We start from the raw sequence: 20,000 nt of genomic DNA on the forward strand, positions 1-20,000 counted from the left end.
GCTGTTTGAAAGGTTTGTTTGCATCAGTAGTATTTGTAAAACAGGCCTGTATTCAATTAGGATGTATTTATTAACCCACATATGTCCATCTTTTAGTAAAACCTTTTAGTTATGGACACACTTCACATTTATGTGGTGGAAATGCACAAAAAGGGCCTTTAACACTGAAGTCATCACCGGGTTAATGGATGTTGAGTTTAGAAATTAGAGGCACTCATCTGTTACTTCCTTAAGGGGATGCCAGGCTGTGGAGTTTCTTCTTATTATTATGTGGTCCAGTAAAACCCAATGAGCAGAGCAGGGCACTAACATTACCAGATCTAGGGCCTCCATGAGCCCGCTGCATGGCACATGTGATGTCACCACACGGGAGTTGGGTGTTAAGGGGAGAGACGATTGTACGGAGGGTCGGGTTCAAACAGCCCGAGCTCTGCAAAGTTGTTAAAATGCGGATAAAGTGAGACGAGTATTCTCATAAAGCAGCTCTGCTCCACACTGACGGATTTATAGTGTATCTGTGCATGTGCGTGTGTGTGTGTGTGCGCGTGTGCGTGTGTGTGTGCGTGCGTGTCTGTTTCCGAGTAGCATGAGTCAGAAGACAAAGGGTGTGTTCAGCTGGGAGAGATACAGAAACAGAAAGGAAATGAGGGGAAGTAAGAGGAATGTGGAATGATAGAGTGAGGTATAGAAAAAAACAAGAGATGGTGATTATCAACACCAAACTCAAAAATGAAAAACCTGTGTTATGAAGGGTTTGGTTTGTAAGATTTGGATGTTTACCCTGCAGGGTAGGCCTAATACAAAATACACAATCGTTATGCATGTGTAAAACTCCCTTGTCTTTATGAAAGGGCTCTTGTAAGTCTAACTAATTTGGTCATTTGTAAAGTTATTTTCCTCAAAACACACCCGGAATTAGTCTATAGTCTGCAACTACAACACACACGTTGGCTCCAGCAACTTTAACTCCAACCAATGACCGACTACATGCCTCAGAAATGTTTGGAGACTAAATGTTCAATCTGCAAATGATCTTTCAACCGAGAGAGAGGAAACAGTCTCAAGGGGGCAGAGACATGATGAAAGAGAAGAAAGGTGTGTGTGTGTGTGTGTGTGTGTGTGTGTGTGTGTGTGTGTGTGTGTGTGTGTGTGGGAGACAGAGAGAGAGGCTGACAGCAGTGTTGGGGCAGCTGACGGGGTAAAGGGGCAATTGTAGTCACATGGGGAGCAGAGATGGATTTGGGGGGATTTGAGGCTATAAGAGGGTGGGGACAAGGAGGCTTAGACCAGCTGACACTGTCCACATCATAGACAAAGACATACAGGCACACACACACACACACACACACACACACACGCACACACACACACACACACACACACACACACACACAAGCCAAAGATAGACAGATATACTTATAAGACAAAAATAAAAAAATGAATGCACAGCTTGGCATTAAACCCTGATATACCAAATGTACACATAGACATAAAAGAACACATGTAGTCACACCTTACACACACACACACACACACACACACACACACACACACACACACACACACACACACACACACACAGACTGACACACAGAGGTTGGAGGGAATGTTTAGATAGCTTTGAGGCTTTGGGATGCAGGACAGCGTGAGTAGAAGGAGGGGTGTGTGTGTGTGTGTATGTGTGTGTGTCTGTGTAGGGCAAGAAGACAGGTGTGGCTCCATCAAGGCAGTTGTGCGACACCAGATACCATCAGGGGAGATAACGTTCAACGAGTGGAAGGCAGAGAGTATCAGAGCTGGAGTGTGTGTGTGTGTGTGTGTGTGTGTGTGTGTGTGTGTGTGTGTGTGTGTGTGTGTGTGTGTGTGTGTGTGTGTGTTTGTGTGTGTGTGTGTGTGTGGCATTATGTATATGGATTGGTTACAAAAGCCAAACACACACACACACACACACACACATACACACACACACACACACACACACACACACACACACACACATGCTCTGAGCTGTGCCGAAGGCCAATGTTCCAGGAAATTCCTCTGGAAAGGCTTGGTTTCTAGAACCCCAAAAGGCTCCCGAGGTCATACTTTCTGATGGTAAACAGGTTATAGGGTACAAACATCCCACAAACTTTTACAGGTGTTAGATCATTACAAAAAAAACTAAGGCCATAATCTTGCAAAGATGCAAACATGGCATGGGTTAAAATAACTACGGAAGTAGCGTTACAAATAAGTTAGCGTAGACTGGTTTCACACGGGACACGGAGAGGGGTCTCCTGGGTGAGAGTCATGTGGTTTTTGGACCCAACCATCCATACCGACCTCCTCCCTACATGGACTTAGTTGCTCTTTATATTAAGTCATCTGTCCTGGCTCACGATTATGTGGGTTGTAGACAAATTATAGTGAATTACATTTTGTAAATATAAATAAGAACAGTGTGGGAGAACAGCCGGATACTCTAGCAAGGTTGTAACAAATGTCAATATTACAGTAAGACCTATAATGTTATTGATGTTCAGAGGATAGTTCGACAGATAACTTTCTGAGGAATTAAATGACTTTATTTTATCGTTCTTTTAACGTACAAATGAGAAAAACACACAAAGCACTAAATTACAAAGATCAACACAATGACTCTGTGGTTGCGTTGTTGGGCACAAATGATGTCTCAAACACGATCAGTTCTTCAGATGTAGTGGAAACACAAACATGAATGCATCAAAGGAAGCTGTAGCTCCTGCTCTGATTTGGTCCCTGTAGAAGAAGAAGTAGAAGAAAGAGAGAAAAAGAAAGAGACAGGCAAGAGGAGAAGAGAAAAGAAATGCAGAGAGGCAGGAAAGGAGAGAAGGGCCTGGGGTCAGAAAGAGAGAGAGGAAAGCAAGAAATTCTGTCACTTCATTATTCAGGGATGGTCACTTAGTGTGTGTGTGTGTGTGTGTGTGTGTGTGTGTGTGTGTGTGTGTGTGTGTGTGTGTGTGTGTGTTTGAGAGAGATGTCTGCAATTGTGCTTAAGTGTCTACATCTCTGTCTGTGTGTGTGTGTGTGTGTGTGTGTGTGTGTGTGTGTGTGTGTGTGTGTGTGTGTGTGTGTGTGTGTGAGAGAGAGAGAGAGAGAGAGAGAGAGAGAGAGAGAGAGAGAGAGAGAGGGTGTGAGTAAAATCAGAACAGTGTTGAACTCGTTTGGGTCGACCAAGAATTCACACAAGGTCCGGTTACCACGCAGGCCCTCCGAGGACACAAATGAGCCGTGTGTGTGTGTGTGTGTGTGTGTGTGTGTGATGAAGACAGATGAGTATGCGGGTGATTAGGTGTGTATATATAGTTGTCTGTGGTTACATAGTGAGATGTGTGACTTTCTAGAGAGACGGAGAGCTGACCTGAGTATGTGTGAGTGTGTCCACGTTCTTTCCATAAAAGCTTTCTTGTGTGTGGAAGAGTTCCTGCAGTGACGCCATTTAATGACATGAGACAAGAATGTGTGTGTTTGTGTCAGTTTGTCTGTGTGTGTTTAAGGAACACATTATTACAGCTGTCTGTTCCCATCACTGCAGTCACTTCCTGTTTAAACTGTGTCCCGCCTGTAACATTTTGTCACACCTGTAGTTAAGCTGCTCAGCTTCTCCTCCGTTGTTTATAAAGTACTCTGATGAAGAGGAGTTTGAAAAGATGGTTTTCAGGAAGGAATCAGTAACGAGCGTGATTGGTCGTTGATATGTTGTTGCTCCTGCACGTCAGACCACATTTGCCCACGTTGCTTTTGAGTCTTGTGTGTCGTGTGTAAAAGGAGCGTTACAGTTGAAGTTATTGTTTCCAGGGGATAAATCATCATAAGTCATTGCAATGTTCTACTAAGAGACACAATCTGTGTGTTTATTTGTCTAAGGAAAAGGGAGAGGCAGGAAAGTGAACACGTTGTTGTTTTCTGTAGATTGTTACTAACTCTTACAGTAATAGTTAGAGAGGAGTTCATATGAATTTATCCACTGCACTCATAGCAAGTGGGGTCTGATTTAGTTGTTCTTCTGCAACAAGTTGTTCTCTGAAATTATCTGAAATGTTCAAACTTGTCCTAAGCTCCTGTTGCTTTTCTTTATTTAATTATGTCTTCTACTTGTTGCTGAGGGCAAGCTGGCAGGTACAGAGTGATGGGAAGAGAGAGAAAGAAATGAGGAGGAGGAGGAGGAGGAGGAGGCGGAGGAGGAGGAGGAAGAGGAGGAGGAAAGAGAAAGGGTACAGGTGGAAAGTGATGGATGACGAGATTACATAGAAAGTTGTGACTGGAGATGGAAGAGAGGTAGAAGAGGGCAAGAGGAGGAGAGGAGATGAGTGAGAGTGAGAGGAGAGGAGAGGAGGGAGGAGAAAAGAAGAGGGACGAGGAGAGAGGAGAGGAAGAGGAGAAGAAGGAGGAGAGGAGAGAGAGAGAGAGAGTAAGGAGGGAGAGGAGAAGAAGAGAGGAGAGGAGAGGGAGAGAGGAGAGGAGAGAGAGGAGGAGAGGAGAGAGAGAGGGAGGAGAGGAGGGAGGAGAGAGGAGAGGAGAAGAGAGGAGAGGGAGAGGAGGAGAGGGAGGAGAGGAGAGGAGAGGAGAGAGGAGAGGGAGGAGAGGAGAAGAGAGGAGAGGAGAGAGGAGAGGAGAGGTCACTATATTCTCAGTGCTAGCATAATCTTACTCTCACTATTAATACTACGCTTACTAATTATATTATCCTTAGAATATGCTATTATCCTATACTTGTAGCTCAGATCTTATCTTATCGTTGATCCTAAAGATCTTAAGATTAATATAGATTAGATTATAGTATATTATAATGATTTCGATATTATTATTCTTATATTTATACATTAATATATTTATCTTACTCCCGACTTATATTATTACTAATAATTATATCTTCACTATATAATAATATTATAATTCTATTAGTAATCGCATTATATTATTGCAGAGAGGAGAAAGAAGGAGAGGAGAGGAGAGGCAGTCATGGCATCCTTTCAGCTGTTTGCTCGGCATGGGTCGGGTCACTTGGGCAACAATCCTGCTGCCAAAGAAAGAAAGACAAGAAAAGAGACCGGGGAGGAGGGCTATGGGAAACAGGGGAAACGGGAGGAGAGCTGAACAGAGGCTGGATAGTGCAAAGAAATGGTGAGAAAAGGTTGTTTTTGTCACAGGAAAATGATCATCCCCTCTTTTATTTAGTTAAGTGAAAAACGGACCCTGCACATCACAGAACTGCTGCTAATCAGGAGAAGTTCTTTAAACAAACTCAACACATACACACTCTAAATAAAAGGAATGTATTTGAACAGGAAGTTTGGAGCAAGTGGGGAAGTAAGGAATGTTTATTGTAAAGAAAAAGGTCACAAGATCAAATCCTAACACAGCCAGTGTGCTCCTGTTAGCTTAACTTTAAAATAATGACAGCTCCATTTGTTTACTCGTACAATATTTCATTCGTTTTCCTCCTTTTCATCATCATCGTTTAATGTTTAACAATGTCCTCTATCTATTTTACCAGAAATATTGATTGATTTTAGCATTGTCTCTTTTAAATTGTATCTTCTAAGTTGCTCATCATTTCTTTAACAAATGCAGATAAAAGAAGTGCATTTTCATTATGCGTGCAGAACACCCTGCAAAGGGGCTTTGTGGGTTGGAGAAGTGAAGGACGTGGAGGTGGAGACTTGATGGAGAGCTGCAGGACTCTCCAAGTGAAAAGCATTACAACACAGCAGAGGAATTCCTGCCTTTTCTTCCACTTTCTTTTGTTATTCTTTAGAGAGAGCAGCCTTATTCTTCTCACCGAGTGCTCTGTCACTGCCGGACCTCGGGACAGATAAAGGAGGAGAGGGAGAAAAGCTGGGGGGGCGGGGGGCGGGGGCGGTTGAGGGGAAGGAGAGGAGGAAGACACGGGGGAGAGTGAGTGAGCAGAAACACTGAGGGAGAAAGAGGGAGGGGGCTAACAGGAAACCATGTTTTTACTGTCCCTGGTGCTGCTTTAAAGAGTGATTTTGTTTTTAACACGAGGAGATAAAGAGAGCAGAGAGGACGTAGAGAGAAAAGAGGACAAAGATAACATGATACAATAATAACGTTAAACCCAACATCTTCCACCAAGACACGTTTCTTTTTCAATCTGTTTTATTTTTCAATACAAATGTATGTATGGCTACTACTATGTATGTAAACAATATATATATTTGGGTGGGTATTGGCTTTTGTGGAAGTTGCAGATTCCCTGTGGTGTGTTTGGGGTGGTTTTGTAGGTACGTGCAACAAATTCTCCCTTTGCTGTGTTTTGCTTCCCTGTTCTGAAGTGTTGTGCAGTACTTTTAGGATCATTATGTTTTCTTTGGTACTCTTTGAGGTACTTTTTAGAAACACTGATTATCTGTGGAACTCTACTTTAGCAGTACCTTTTGGGTCATTGTTGTTCTTAGTGCATCTGGTTACTCGCTACCTTTAAACACTGCTGATTTGTGTATTTTCATACCTTTTAAAGTGTTTTTATCGTGCTGTGAGGGACCCACGTAGAGCGTGCATGGTTTACAGATTTCATCAAAAGGCTTTTTCTTATCGCAAAATAACATTCAGCTGTAGTAGAAGCCGTATACTGGAAATATAAAGTGCCTTTAATGTTGAGACTGCCTGTCGAGACACCAGGATACTTGAGGAAAACTTTTATTTTTCCTGTTTCGTTGTTTTTAAAGTGAGTAAAGACCCGTCAAAGCATCGCCCCATGCCAGCTGACCACATTAGGTTGAGAAATTAATACGTTTTTCCTAATTGACCATGATTTTGTCTGTTGTAAATGATGTGGAAGCCAGTGAGAGAGTGTGTATTACAGCCCTGTAGCACTCGGGGGAGACGGACTTAACTCTCTGCCAGCCCGTTACAAAGCAACCATTACATTTCCATCCACATAATCTGCACTGTTGGACCAAGCTCTCATTTCTCTCTTTACTTCTCTCTTTTCTTGTTTGATTGCTTGTTTCACATTTTAGTTTTTCCTTCCTTAGTTTTTCAGTTTTGAGCTTTATTTTCCTTCTTTCTTCGATATAACCATCCTTCCTTTCTCTATCTGCCCTTCCTCCCTTCATTCATTAATGTCTTCCTTCCCTGGATCTTCCCCCTTTCTTCTAACTATCCTATATTTCTGTCTCTCTGAGAAAGAGTTTGTCGGCTGCAGCAGAGAACAGGTCCAAGTTTCCTTACTGCTCCTGATTACATCAGCACATGCAGTCATGCTCTCTCTCTCTCTCGCTCTATCTCTCTCTCTCTCTCTCGCTCTCTCTCTGATCTCTCTCTCTGTCTCTCTCTCTCGCTCTTCTCTCTCTCGTTCTCTCTCTCTCGCCCTCTCTCCCTCCATCTCGTCTCTCTCTCTCTCTCTCTCTCTCTCTCTCCTCTCTCTCTCTCTCTCTCTCTCTCTCTCTCTCCATTTGGCAAAACAACTCATGACATCACCAACAGCTGCCCAGCTGCATGAAAGGGTGTGTGTGTCTAGCGTATTCTCACAATTACGTGTGAATGTATGTGTGTATGTATGCGAGGAGGGTGGGGGGGGGACTGTGAGTTGCCAAGGTAACTGAGCAGGATCAGTCAAGGGAAGACTGACCGCCTCCTCCACCGGTTTACAGTTGCAGGCCAAACTTTGCAGCAGCAGTTATGCAATGATTATAAATTGAGGTGAACGTAATAAAATATGTGAATTTTGCTTGGTATTAAAATGACTCATCTCCACCGCCACTTGTAGCCTATACCACCAGAAGAATCAAACTGATCGTGCCACTAGGGGGTCTGTTCTAACTGTTTGGGACCCTTTACAGAGGAGAACATTTCCCAAGGATCTATTGGAACTGTTGCCACGGACCCCACAGACGAGATTGCTCCATTCTTTTGTGTCTAATGTATCTGAGTGACAAGAATAAATGACACATTCTCTCTCTTTTCTCCTCTCTCTCTCTCTCTCTCTCTCTCTCTCTCTCTCTCTCTCTCTCTCTCTCTCTCTTCATCCCTCCATCTGTCTGTACCGGCTCTGCTTTTGTGCCCACAGCTGGGCCTGCTCATTAGGCCATAAAACCTTTTTAATTGGATCCTGAGGTCTGTGCGGTCTTTTCCATTGGCTTATTGGGGTGTCAGTCAATGAATCCATCCATCTCCCACTGACAGAGGCCTATTGGTTGTTGTCAGCACTTTTTTCCGCATTACGGATGGTCTATTGTGCAGACAAGCTGAATCAATTTCAATGTAGAGTAAGAGCAGGTTAAAGGGGCTCTTTATCGTTTGAGGCACACATGTAGTGGGGCATCGAAACATCAATAGAGAATTAGAATATTAATTTGAAGACATTAATACAGTTGACAAACAACTAGAGAGGAGGAGCTTGTCCTTATTTGTGTGTTACAGAATATCTTCTTGTAGGGAATTGTGTTTTGTTTCTTTACGCCACAAAACAGGAAATGAAGTCCTTCTACAATTGGAATTAACCAGATATGTCACAGATATTTCAAGAAACACAAAATATTGCACACAGCTGATAAAGGTCACTAAAACACGTCATAGACCTTCGTTTCCTTTGTTGTTAGTTGTTAAATTAGTCCTGCAGGTTCGGACCTAATAATGGATAGATATTGGTTTATCTTGGTATTCATATCCTTTGGTGCACAGATTATTGGTTGCAAATTGTGAATGAAACTTGAAATGTTATACTCATTCATAATGTCAGTGGAGTTATTATGAGGCAATGAATTCCTGAAGGCCAATATTATGACGTACACCAAACTCCTGTTATATTTTGGAAGTTTTTAGTGTTGGGGAAAGGTTTTCTTATTTTTTTTCAAACTCAACCCTCAAGTGAACCTTTTCACTAGAGAAGCGAAACGTTCGGCTTGTCATATATTCCCCTCGTAGTGGCAGCTTTATGAGACCGTGATGAACGGAGACATGATGCATCAGGATCTCCAGCTGACCCTCATCTCTTTGACTTTAGTCAGCTCTTCTTCTGTCTGTTTATTCCCGCTCTGTCTCTCCACAACCTGCAGTCCTATAAGCCATGTTATATACTCTTTAACCTTCTGGAACAACAAGGTGTTGAGCTGAACCTCTAAGAGCCGGATAATCCAACAGATCTGATCAAAGGTAGCCAGTTAACCTGAGCTTATCCGCAGCCTAAGAAGATTTGTTTAATGAGCTTACATTAAACCAGCCGTCGCGTCTCACTGTGCTTCCAATCAGCTCCGAGGTTATTTTATACTACGAGATGGATTCTTTTATTTTAAATGATAGTTATCTCTCTGTCTGTCTGTGTGTTTGTATCCCTCTCCCTTGGATTCACATCAACATAATGTGTTGTGTATTTCCATCTATCCCTCTGTCTTTCTCTCTTCATGACTTCATTTGATCGTTGTGTCTGCATCTGTCTCTGTCTCACTGTCTCACTCTCAGTTTCGGCTTCTAACATGCACGTCTGTGCTACGTAGCTGCACATAACAATTAAAGTCAAAGATAGAAACAAATGAAATGATCACTAAATAACAATAATAACAACAAGGCTTCAGATCCCCAATGAAGCACTGTGGTTGTAAAAGTTGTCCAAGCTGAAAACATGAAAGCAAGACAGCTTTTTGATATTTCTGGGAGATACAGCACAATATCTTCACCTAAAATTGTGGATTAATGAGAAATTTATGTCCCACAATACATGTATCTGTCTATCTTTCAGGTTCCTCTACATTTCTGTATACATCTTGCAGAATCAGCATGTCTTCTTTGTCTTCTCCCCTCTCTGTTTTTCTGAGGTTACCTTGTTGTGACAGGTTTCACAAAGGTTTCTCTCTCTGCTTCCCAGTCTGTCTGTCTCTCTGCTCATCTCCCTCTTTCTCTGGTGTCACTCCATTTTGACATTACTGCCGTGACTCTGTGCCGATCTGCCTCTCCCTCTCTGAGTTTCTGTCCATTTCTCTGTGTTCCCCTCTCCCTCGCCCTCCCTTGATGTTTTTTGGATGTGACAGAAGTCGTGTGAACCTCTCTATCTGTTTATATCGGTTGTCTATCGCTCTCCTGCTGACGTTATTTCCATCAGGGTGGTGCTGGAAGTGACAAAATTGTACATCTCAGCATAGCAGGGGATGAACATCATGTACCTGTGAATACAAGACCTCTGGCAATGCTGTCACATCTTGTCACATCTATGCTGATATTTCTCAAATATTAAAAAAGTTTGAGGAACTCACTCACGACAGGGAACTTTAGGGATCTTTAAAAGACTCTCAGGGGAAATTTTAAGATTTCTTTTTTCTTTTTCTTTTTTTCTACAAATGGGAATTTACGAGAATATATTTGACAACTTGTTTCACACAATAGTCGCACTAAGCTGGCAGTTTTCAGCCCAACTGCAGTGGAAACCAGACTGTTTATGCCTTTAGTGGGTGTCTGAGCTGGAAAACAACATTAATAAACCAAAAAGGAAGCTCTCTTACTTACTTTACTTTTACAGATTGTTTACATCATGGCCTGTAAATATAATTTCTTAAGATATTATTCAGTGGCCCAGTTGTTAGCTACAGCTTGTCAACTTCAAATCTCTTCCTTCATTTCTTTATTTATTTACTGGATCAGGATATTTTTCCTGATCTGAGAATTGACTCATATACAAACAGTTTTAACAGTTAGTCATAAAACAATACATATATAACATTCTTGCAATGATATACATACTTATCAATATTATTATTACATTTATTATTATTAATAATCTCTTCTGCAATCAGCAGGCCGAGAGTCATCTTTACAGCGTCCAGCCGCTGTAACTACATCACTGCAGCGGTCAGTGTGGGGTCACACTCTCGTCACACTCTGAGTTTTTACTTCAGCTCGATTATTCTGCTGTTGTTGAATCGATGGTTGTAATGCAACAAAAAAGGCTGAAAATCAATGCAAGTTGAACTTCACTTTTTCCGTCCCTTTTGTTTGTAGCAAGGCACCAACCACATTCACCATAAACAAAACAAAAAGGATGTGTCTTCCTTCTCTTTTTCCTCTCTGAAGTTTTCCCATGCTTTTAGCAGCAGAGGGCAAATGTCTCCCCCTCCCACTGCAGGATCAAGTAGCTCTGATCTCTGACATGTGGCTCTATGTGTTCGGTTCTTAGCACGAGAGACGCTTTACTGACGCTCATCGTGCAATGTATCCAGCAGCATCAGTATGCATCGTCACACTGAGCGTACATATGTTGCCATGTGTTACCGTGAGTCAGAAATCAGAGGAGAAGCAGCTCGCTTTGCTCTCTGTCTGCTGCCTCCGGTGCCTCTCTGGTCATCAGGGAGAGGAGGAGGAGGAGGAGGAGGAGGAGGAGGAGGAGGTGGTGGAGGAGGTGGAGGAGGAAGGAGTGAGTCATTCCAGTTAGACTTTAATAAAAACAACTGCCAAGGTCTCCAGCCTGGATCATGCATGATGATGATGAGTGTTCTACAGTTGAACAAAGTGGTGTTGGGTCACTTGGTCACTATGGAAATTGCGAACTGAAGTTCACGTCTGGTATGAATTTCACAGACTCTTGCTTCTCGTTCTCAACCCTAATCATCCTCTAATAGAAATACGAGCTCCAGTAATTGAACCTCTTGTACTTTTAGTACTCGACGCTGCAGGTTTGTCCAGCGTGACGCTTCAAACTGCACCAGGAGCTGCAGCCTATACAGTAGGATGCGTTCACTAAACATGTGTTAGACACTTACCTGAAAGTGTCTTGCAGAATAGATTTGATTGTCATGCGTGACTCTGTGGAAGTTGTTATTAGTCCCTTTCTAACACTGTTACAGGTGTGTCATCTCAGGAACTTAACCTCCTGACCTGAAACTTTCCATTACCTAAATATTTAAAACCTTGTGAGACTTTGGAGCTTAGTTCTTTATATGTTCACTATCTTTCACAAACTGTGACGCAACTCTGTATGTTGTGCTTCTTAATTTGTGGTCCCTTCATAGTCTTGTTTAATTGTGTAATGTTTCGCTCATTTCATTTAGCTCTGTAGTGCATTTCCAATTTTCCCAAACACTGGTATAAACTCTGGTTTGTTTCTTAGCGACATCGTCTTCTCATGAACGCCTATTAGGACTTCAACATGGTTGTTTGAAAGACACATTTCAGTGGCATGGGTTGTTGCAAATTTGCAGTTGGTTTTGTGTTTGTTGTTGTAATCCTTGTTGCGATGTAACCGCACATTTTCTTGGATTGACAGCACCGATAGCTTCTCCTGAAAGGACCTGGCATTACAAATCAGTTTCACCCTCATCAGGCCTGGAATAAAAAAAGAAAAGAAAAGTAAATTACTGTAAAACAAAACCAATGACAACTTTTATTAAGTTCCTGCAGTGGAAAATATTCACTGGTTGTCTGAATACAGCATATTGTTGTTCTGCCTGCTTTGTTCTTTGTCTGCACTGCAATATTAAAAATGTCTCATGAACTCGTTACATAAACACAATTTTAACTACACTGAGCAGATATGGCTTCAGCAGCTGCGGCACGTTAGGCTTAGAAAAAAGAGTACAACTGGTAAAATGGCAGATGATGAGGTTTGTTTCTCAAAGGGAAATTACAAAGACACACACACACACACACACACACACACACACACACACACACACACACACACACACACACACACACACACACATACACACAAACTAAGAGTGTTGTATTGCACCAGTGGGACCAGTACAGGAGTTACAGCCAACACAGCTCACTCCCGATCACTGAGGGATGTGTAAATTATGTGATGTTGGCACTGGTTTGGTCTTTGTTTGCCTGTGACCACTGCAACACCTACACGGTCCGTAATACACCTTAACACTGCAAGTGCCGGGGTTCAGTCTCCCACGTATGTACTCGTGATACACAATATGGATGACTGAAGCTGCCATTCTAATAAATTAATAATGAGTCAATAAAGAAAGAGAGAAATAAAATAAGAAATAAAGAAATATAGAAATAATATAATCAATTACCAAATAAATGTGCAGGTTAATTTGAAAATAAATACATATAAATAAATGTATTTATTTGACAAATTGCTTATTTTGTATTAATTTTATTTTTTTTATTATTTACCAATATATTTTTCAGTTTTTATTTATTTGCCTATGTACTTATTTCCTTATGTATTCATATACATATCTATGTATTTCTTTTTTTTCTCAGTTAACAGTCACTTAATAACACAATTTATTTTAACTTACACTTTTATTAGATAATTCAGGCTTTCTTGTATTATTATTATTTCTTGATAATTCAATTTATTTACTCATAGGGTAATTTATTTATATATTCTAATGGCACCTTAGATGCAAGTATCAATCGTGTATCATATGAATATTAATTGATCTTTAAGTAAATATTTTGTAATGAAATTACTCTGGGTCTGCTGCAGTGGCACAGCTGTACAGCAGCTTCAATATGATCTCCGCTGACAGAGTGGCCTTTACTGCTACAATCACACTCGTACACACACATACAAATGTGTGCACGCACAATCACAAGCTACACATAAAGACAATCGCACACTCATGCCAAGACAATGGCCTGCTAATCCTTGCTTGTGATTGGACGAGTCCAGATTACCCAGAGGGCACCAGCTGTCGGGGAGAGGCAAAGCCCAGTTTCCTCAGTATCAGCACACACACACACACACACACACAAATACACACACACACACACACACACACACACACACACAGTCGCTCAAATGCAGAATGTGGCTACACCTGAAATCTCATGCTAAGCGACGTCAGCTGCTGTGAACAGACTTTAAAAATACAATTGTGAATTGATACGACTGTAATGCTAACAGGCGTTATGAAGGTCCAGCCAAACCAGGTAGCCAAACGGTGCAGATGCTTAAACGTGCTGTGTGTGTTTTATTTTTAGTCACTATTGTTTGGACCCTTCCACCCACTCAACTCTTTGTCTACGGGGTGTGCAAGAATCCTCCACATTGTAGGCTATTAAAATGAAAGGTATTCTAAATGCAGTCATGAGAAGAACATATTCACCGGTTCTTTGTGCAGAATTTTGATTAATGCAAAACATCCATTTGACAATTATCCACATATTTATTTAGCTTCATACGTGTATCATGTATGAATTGGTCTCTTCAGTCTGCTTTGATCAGTGTTCTTTCTAAATGTTATTAACTTCCGACCCCCACATACACACATTAAAGCTTTTATCCCTCATTCCCCCCATGTGCAGGGCTGAGCCGGGCCAAACCGAGCCAGTCCAACAATACAGGGAGAGGGAGGAGACAGGAAGCGCTAACTGACACGCTGCTGAGCTGAGATAAGAGCAGATCCCACTAAATACTGGAGTCGAGGGAGAGAGAGGGAGACGGAAGAGGGAGAGGAAGAAGAGGAAATGCAGGGGAGATGAAGCAAGTTAGAGAGGGAAGAATGAAAGGAGAGGGAGTAAGAGAGGGAGCAAAATGGAAAAGAGAGAGAGAGAGAGAGAGAGAGAGAGAGAGAGAGAGAGAGAGAGAGAGAGAGAGAATAAAAGCTAAAAGGGTGAGGGAGAGAGAGACGGCCAAAGTGAGATTTACTTTCAGCGTGTTGTTGAGAGGACTGAGAGGCTTTGCATTGGCCTAGATTCTCCTGTGTGTGTCCGTCTGTCAGAACTGGCCCTCCTCTCTGGATCCAGACGTTCTCATTCTCTCAGAGTATTGACCTGCCACATCTTTATGAACAGTGAAGTCATAAAGCATTAGGACAGTAATAGGATTGCCATTGTTTTGATCTGGTACACGTAACTCTGAGATTAAAGTCCTGATTTCCAGCTGTTTATGACCACACGGCTGTGTTTGTATCCTTCTAGGCAACAATTGTTTTCAATCATTGTGTAAAGTATGAAACTAAATGAACACACTCTTGGATCTTGCTGTAATTGTACAAACCAACAAATGGGACTTAAATGTGTGTTGGGTGTTAATAGGCACATCGGGTTAACATGGAAGTGCTTGTAGCTTGTTATGTAATTGTAATAATTTAAATGTGGAGGCTTTGAAAAGAAAAAACATGATTCCTCTTTTGTGGACGCAAACATCATCAGACTGAAGCCAAAGCCTCATGTTCAGTGTAAAAATCCCCTCTCATATGTTTCTTATATTTCAAATGTTCTGCTGTGTTTTCACAGTGAACATTAATGCCAGTTTCTCCTGCTGAAGAAGTGGAGAGTAAATCCTCTGATCCTCCACGGCCCCCTGATTTGTGTAATAGAATTTAGCCAGTTTGTTTGGAGCTGTTATAAATCTCAAAGATACAGTTTCTGATGCTTAAACACATGTTTGAAAATCATAACGGCCTGTTTTATTTTTCATGTGACCAGGGAATGTATATCCTGGAAACATAAAACACAAGAGGTCACATGGGAGGCCAAGAATAATATTCAACTCTTCATTTACATTATATATTTAGCTCTCACTCCAGACTGACTTTGTGTCATCGGTCACTTGATCTCTGTTCTGCACTCATCAAGTAATAATTATTAATAATTATTTGTGAAAAATAATTATAAAGAATCTGTGTTTTTTATCAACACGCTTCAAGCAATCCAATCTAATATGTAGTTACAAGTTTAGTATTTGGTATTAAATATACATACATGAACTGTACGTTTCCTTTTTCTTCCATTTGATTCAGTTTCTCGATAATTCAGTTTTTTGTTTTTTCTTCCCAGCGGGGATCATTATAGTTTCCTGGTTTCTTTTCCTGTCGCACAGTTGTTATGTTATGATGAAAATAGAAGATGCTGAGTGTTTGAATCAGAATTGGGAGAGAATATCCTGCTCAACATGAAACCTTCACATTAACAGACACATTAATAAAGAAGTGCATTGTACCAGAAACACACTTGTTCATCAAAGTGACTTTTGGAGAAGACTTTACAGACTTTACAAGCACTCATATGCATATTTGCACATCATCTGATAAAAACGAAGCTTTGCTTCTCCTCCGAGTATTGTTTGGCATCAGTTTAAACTCATGCACTGACCTGTCTGTGTGTGTGTTTGTGTGCAGGAACGACAGAGCGGGTGTGTCTGATCCAGGGGACAGTTGAGGCGCTGAACGGCGTCCATGACTTCATTGCTGAGAAGGTGAGGGAGATGCCTCAGAGCACCCAGAAGACTGAGCCGGTCAGCATCCTGCAGCCACAGACCACCGTCAACCCCGACCGCGTCAAACAGGTCAGTCTGACGTCTCTTCTTCTCTATTCAAGGAAAGTCTGGAGAAACTGTGTGCGTGTGTGTGTGTGTGTGTGTGTGTGTGTGTGTGTGTGTGTGTGTGTGTGTGTGTGTGTGTGTGTTTGTGTGTGTGTGTGTGTGTGTGTGTGTGTGTGTGTGTGTGTGTGTGCCAGCTCTGCCTCGGCTGCAGGGGTGTGTGAGGAAGAGGGGAAGGGAAGTGTTTGCCTGTGGTCGACTTGTGATTTTCTGTTTGAGTGAAGCTGAATGAGGCAGAAAATAGAAAAATGACATGCGACCATGCAGACTTATAAACAAATGAGGGCGGTAGAGAGAGAGGGAGTGAAAAATTAAAAATAAATGGGAAAGAGAGACATAAAGAAAGAAGACAGGGGAGGAGGGGAGGAAAGAGAAATGGCAATAGCATGCATAGATGATAAAGGTCCTAGATTATTATATTAGATATGACCTGGAACACCTAACTGTAAAATGTTGGTTTTAATATTAATTTAGTGGCCGATCAGAAAAGAATATCCAGAATGCCGAGTAGTTTAATAAAGTTCAACCAGAACAACTCCCAGGTGTCTTAGTCATCCCTTCACATTTTATTATAAGGCAGTTGATCGTTGAGAATGTGTGCAGGAAACCCACGCGTCACGCTTCAGCTGTTTACAAAGAAACTTTTGATAAGTGATTTCACAAAGTTGGTGTTTGCGTAGAAACGTTGTTTTATTTCATTAGTTCACATGAAGCTCATTCCACTGATGATCGTTCGCCTAAATGTGATACCAATACCAGTTGTGTAATGGAGGACAATTAGTGCGGCCATTGATTATGATCCCAATCTGTGTAAGTGATTATCATCTTTCTCTCTTCATGATTGCTCCCTATTGATTAGTCAGGTCAGGCATTGTTTCAGTCTATTGACTGTTCAGTTCTGCAAGATGATGCATTCAGCCAGGCCTGTGGGCACACACACACACACACACACACACACACACACACACACACACACACACAATGCAGTGGTGTTTAGGACTAAAGTCCAGGAAATTAGGGTTTAAAAAAACAGTAAAGATGTAAGAAGTAATCATTATGTGGGTAAATTAATTGATGATATCTGCTGCAGAGTTTAAAATGAAATATATGTATTTTTAAATGTCGCCAGAAGTTTCTGTTTTTCCTCCTCATCTCTGAGCTTTGATGTTGCATGAGTATTGCATACGTTTTCCCCTGCTGCGATTTCTCATGTCATAAGCAGAATTTGGAGACGGGGGAGGCAAAGGGGGGCTACGCCTTTATAGTTGTGAATAATTATAGTTATCCGACTTATGTACACACACACACACAAACACACACACACACACACACACACACACACACACACACACACACACCACACACACACACACACACACACACACACACAGTCCTCAGAGATAGTTTTTTTTGCAGAGTACACAATTCTAAGGTGCAGTTATGAAGAGAGTTTTAATGCATAATTAATCAATACTGGCTAATCACACACATGCATACATACATACACACACACACACACACACACACACACACACACACACACACACACACACACACACACACACTCACACATGCTCACACTCACGCACACTCAATACTCCAGCCCACACGCAGTTGATCTCCAAAAGGCTTTTTAAGGCTCACACAGATAACAGTGCTGACTTGTGTTTGCACATATGGTGTGTAAAGCCTTGTTCTAATTTTAATACGAAACAACTGAATATTATTTTCAGTCTGTAGGTGATTGTTTAACATCTCCTTCCTGGGCATCCAATTCAACCACAAGCACTTTAGTGAAGTCGATCCCTGGTGTTGGCCGACACGGCCTGGCTTGCAGTCAGCGTTGCAGGACTTCCCTTCAGTGTTGGATGTGGTTGAGGCCACTCTGTGCAGGTCAGTCAAGTTTCACCACACTCAGGTTGTAGTTGCCAAGCAACCAGTGGAGAGTCCAGGAAGTTACTGCTCGTAGCCAGAAAATACTTTTTTTTACCCTTTAGCTGTATTCAACAAATGTGATATAATGTGTCCATTAGTGAGCTGCAGAGCGGCTGGTTGGTGGATCACGGTATCTTTATATTAGTGTACAGACAGTGATGTCACACTTTTCATCTAACCAGCCGGCCAAAAGCAAATAAATGCAGACATGCAAAAAAAGGCGAGCTACTTCTTTAAGATGAGACACCGCAGGCAAAAACATATTTTTTCATGCACTGGTGGTACATTTAGAGATTTTGGCTATTTTGCTTCTTTCAGACTAGTAGAAAGAAAACAACCAAAATACACATTTAGGTGTTTATTTTACAAAACTTTCTCTATTTGTGTCCGTAGATTTTCTCCTAAATTCACCAAAAGTTTGCATTAGATAATTAGCTTAATTTGCATATTTAAACATAAAATTTTAGAAAACAAAATAATTGTCTTAATGTAAGTAAGCAACTGGGGAAGTTTTATGGCGATGTCTATTACTTACATATTGACCCCATTCCCTAGTGTCTTGCAAAAGTTATGGAATTTTACAATACATATCTTTAAATATCTATACTGTAAAGGTTTTTACAGAGGGCTTTGTTCATATATCATTCATATCCTGATTTATAGAACATGTTATTGCTAAAGACAGGGACAGTGACAGTGGGCCTTTATTCTGATTTATGGAGTGATACAAACAGATTCCAAAGTTCCCTCAGTAAAAACCTTTCACTCTAATACGTCATCAAAATGAAACAATCATTTTGAACCTCTCTTTATCCAATGCTCAGATCTATGTTCTAGAAAAGTATGCACATTAGCAAATATTTAATAAGATAAAGCCTCATTTGGATATTTTAACATAACAATTCAGGCAACTTGTAACAAAACTGAAAGTACCAGCCTCAACATGTGTGATGTTCGTTCTTTATTCAGTTTATATCTTCTGCATCACGTGCGTCTGAGCCTGAGGCTGACTGACAGTTTATTAATGCTGTTTTGCGCGAGGCAAGCAGCCGCGAGGAGACGAACAGGCTAATAGCTGCTGATATTTAGACACTTATAATAGTGGGCGAATCCCCCTGTTGCTCTTTAGGCTATTAATACCACGTCGGAGAGGCGACTAAATGGATTTGTGCAGCATTTGGCAACACACAGATACACACATGTTCATACACACACACTCAGAAAGAAACCCCCACACCGAAATAACCTCTTCAACAAGCCTGCTGGACACACAGATGCCCCGACCTTCAGAAGACACTTCATGCAGCCGAGCATCGCTCAGACACAAAGGGCAGATTTTAAATTCTAGAAACCCAGCGACAAGATGTCCCATGTAATTAAAGCATCCACAACTTTATGAGGATGTTGTATTTTAGGTAATAGTGCAATCATTGCAAGCATAAGTATTTTGCTCACAATTGTAAATATATATATATATATATATATATATATATATATATATATATATATATATATATATATATAATATTGTGTCAGTGTAATGCAGTTTAAAATATTGTTTTCTAACTTATTTTTAAATATAAGGAAAACATTATTTACCAAAGGCTGATTATGAAACTATTTATTTACACAACATCAAGAATAACTAGTTACGTCTGAACTAAAAGTATCTTGTGTTTTCTTGCTTTAGCAACATGCAGACACTAATGTGTACACCCTAAAGCCTATATTTACTGAAGGCATTTACAATGTGGGAGTAACAATGGACACAAAAGTAACATTTAAAAATAAATTGTACCTA

At 41.1% G+C, this 20,000-nt stretch overlaps 1 protein-coding gene across 2 annotated transcripts in view; it reads left to right on the forward strand.

Moving 5' to 3' along the window:
- Positions 1–20,000, forward strand: part of nova2 (NOVA alternative splicing regulator 2) — an 83,380-nt gene that overhangs the window by 42,333 nt on the left and 21,047 nt on the right. For both annotated transcript variants that reach the window (XM_029447013.1, XM_029447015.1), the window contains one exon: positions 16,065–16,231. In XM_029447013.1, the coding sequence (XP_029302873.1) occupies positions 16,065–16,231 (167 nt within the window). The remainder of the gene's footprint in view (positions 1–16,064; positions 16,232–20,000) is intronic.

The sequence above is a fragment of the Cottoperca gobio genome, chromosome 13 (genome assembly GCF_900634415.1).
Source record: "Cottoperca gobio chromosome 13, fCotGob3.1, whole genome shotgun sequence".
NCBI lineage: Eukaryota > Metazoa > Chordata > Actinopteri > Perciformes > Bovichtidae > Cottoperca > Cottoperca gobio.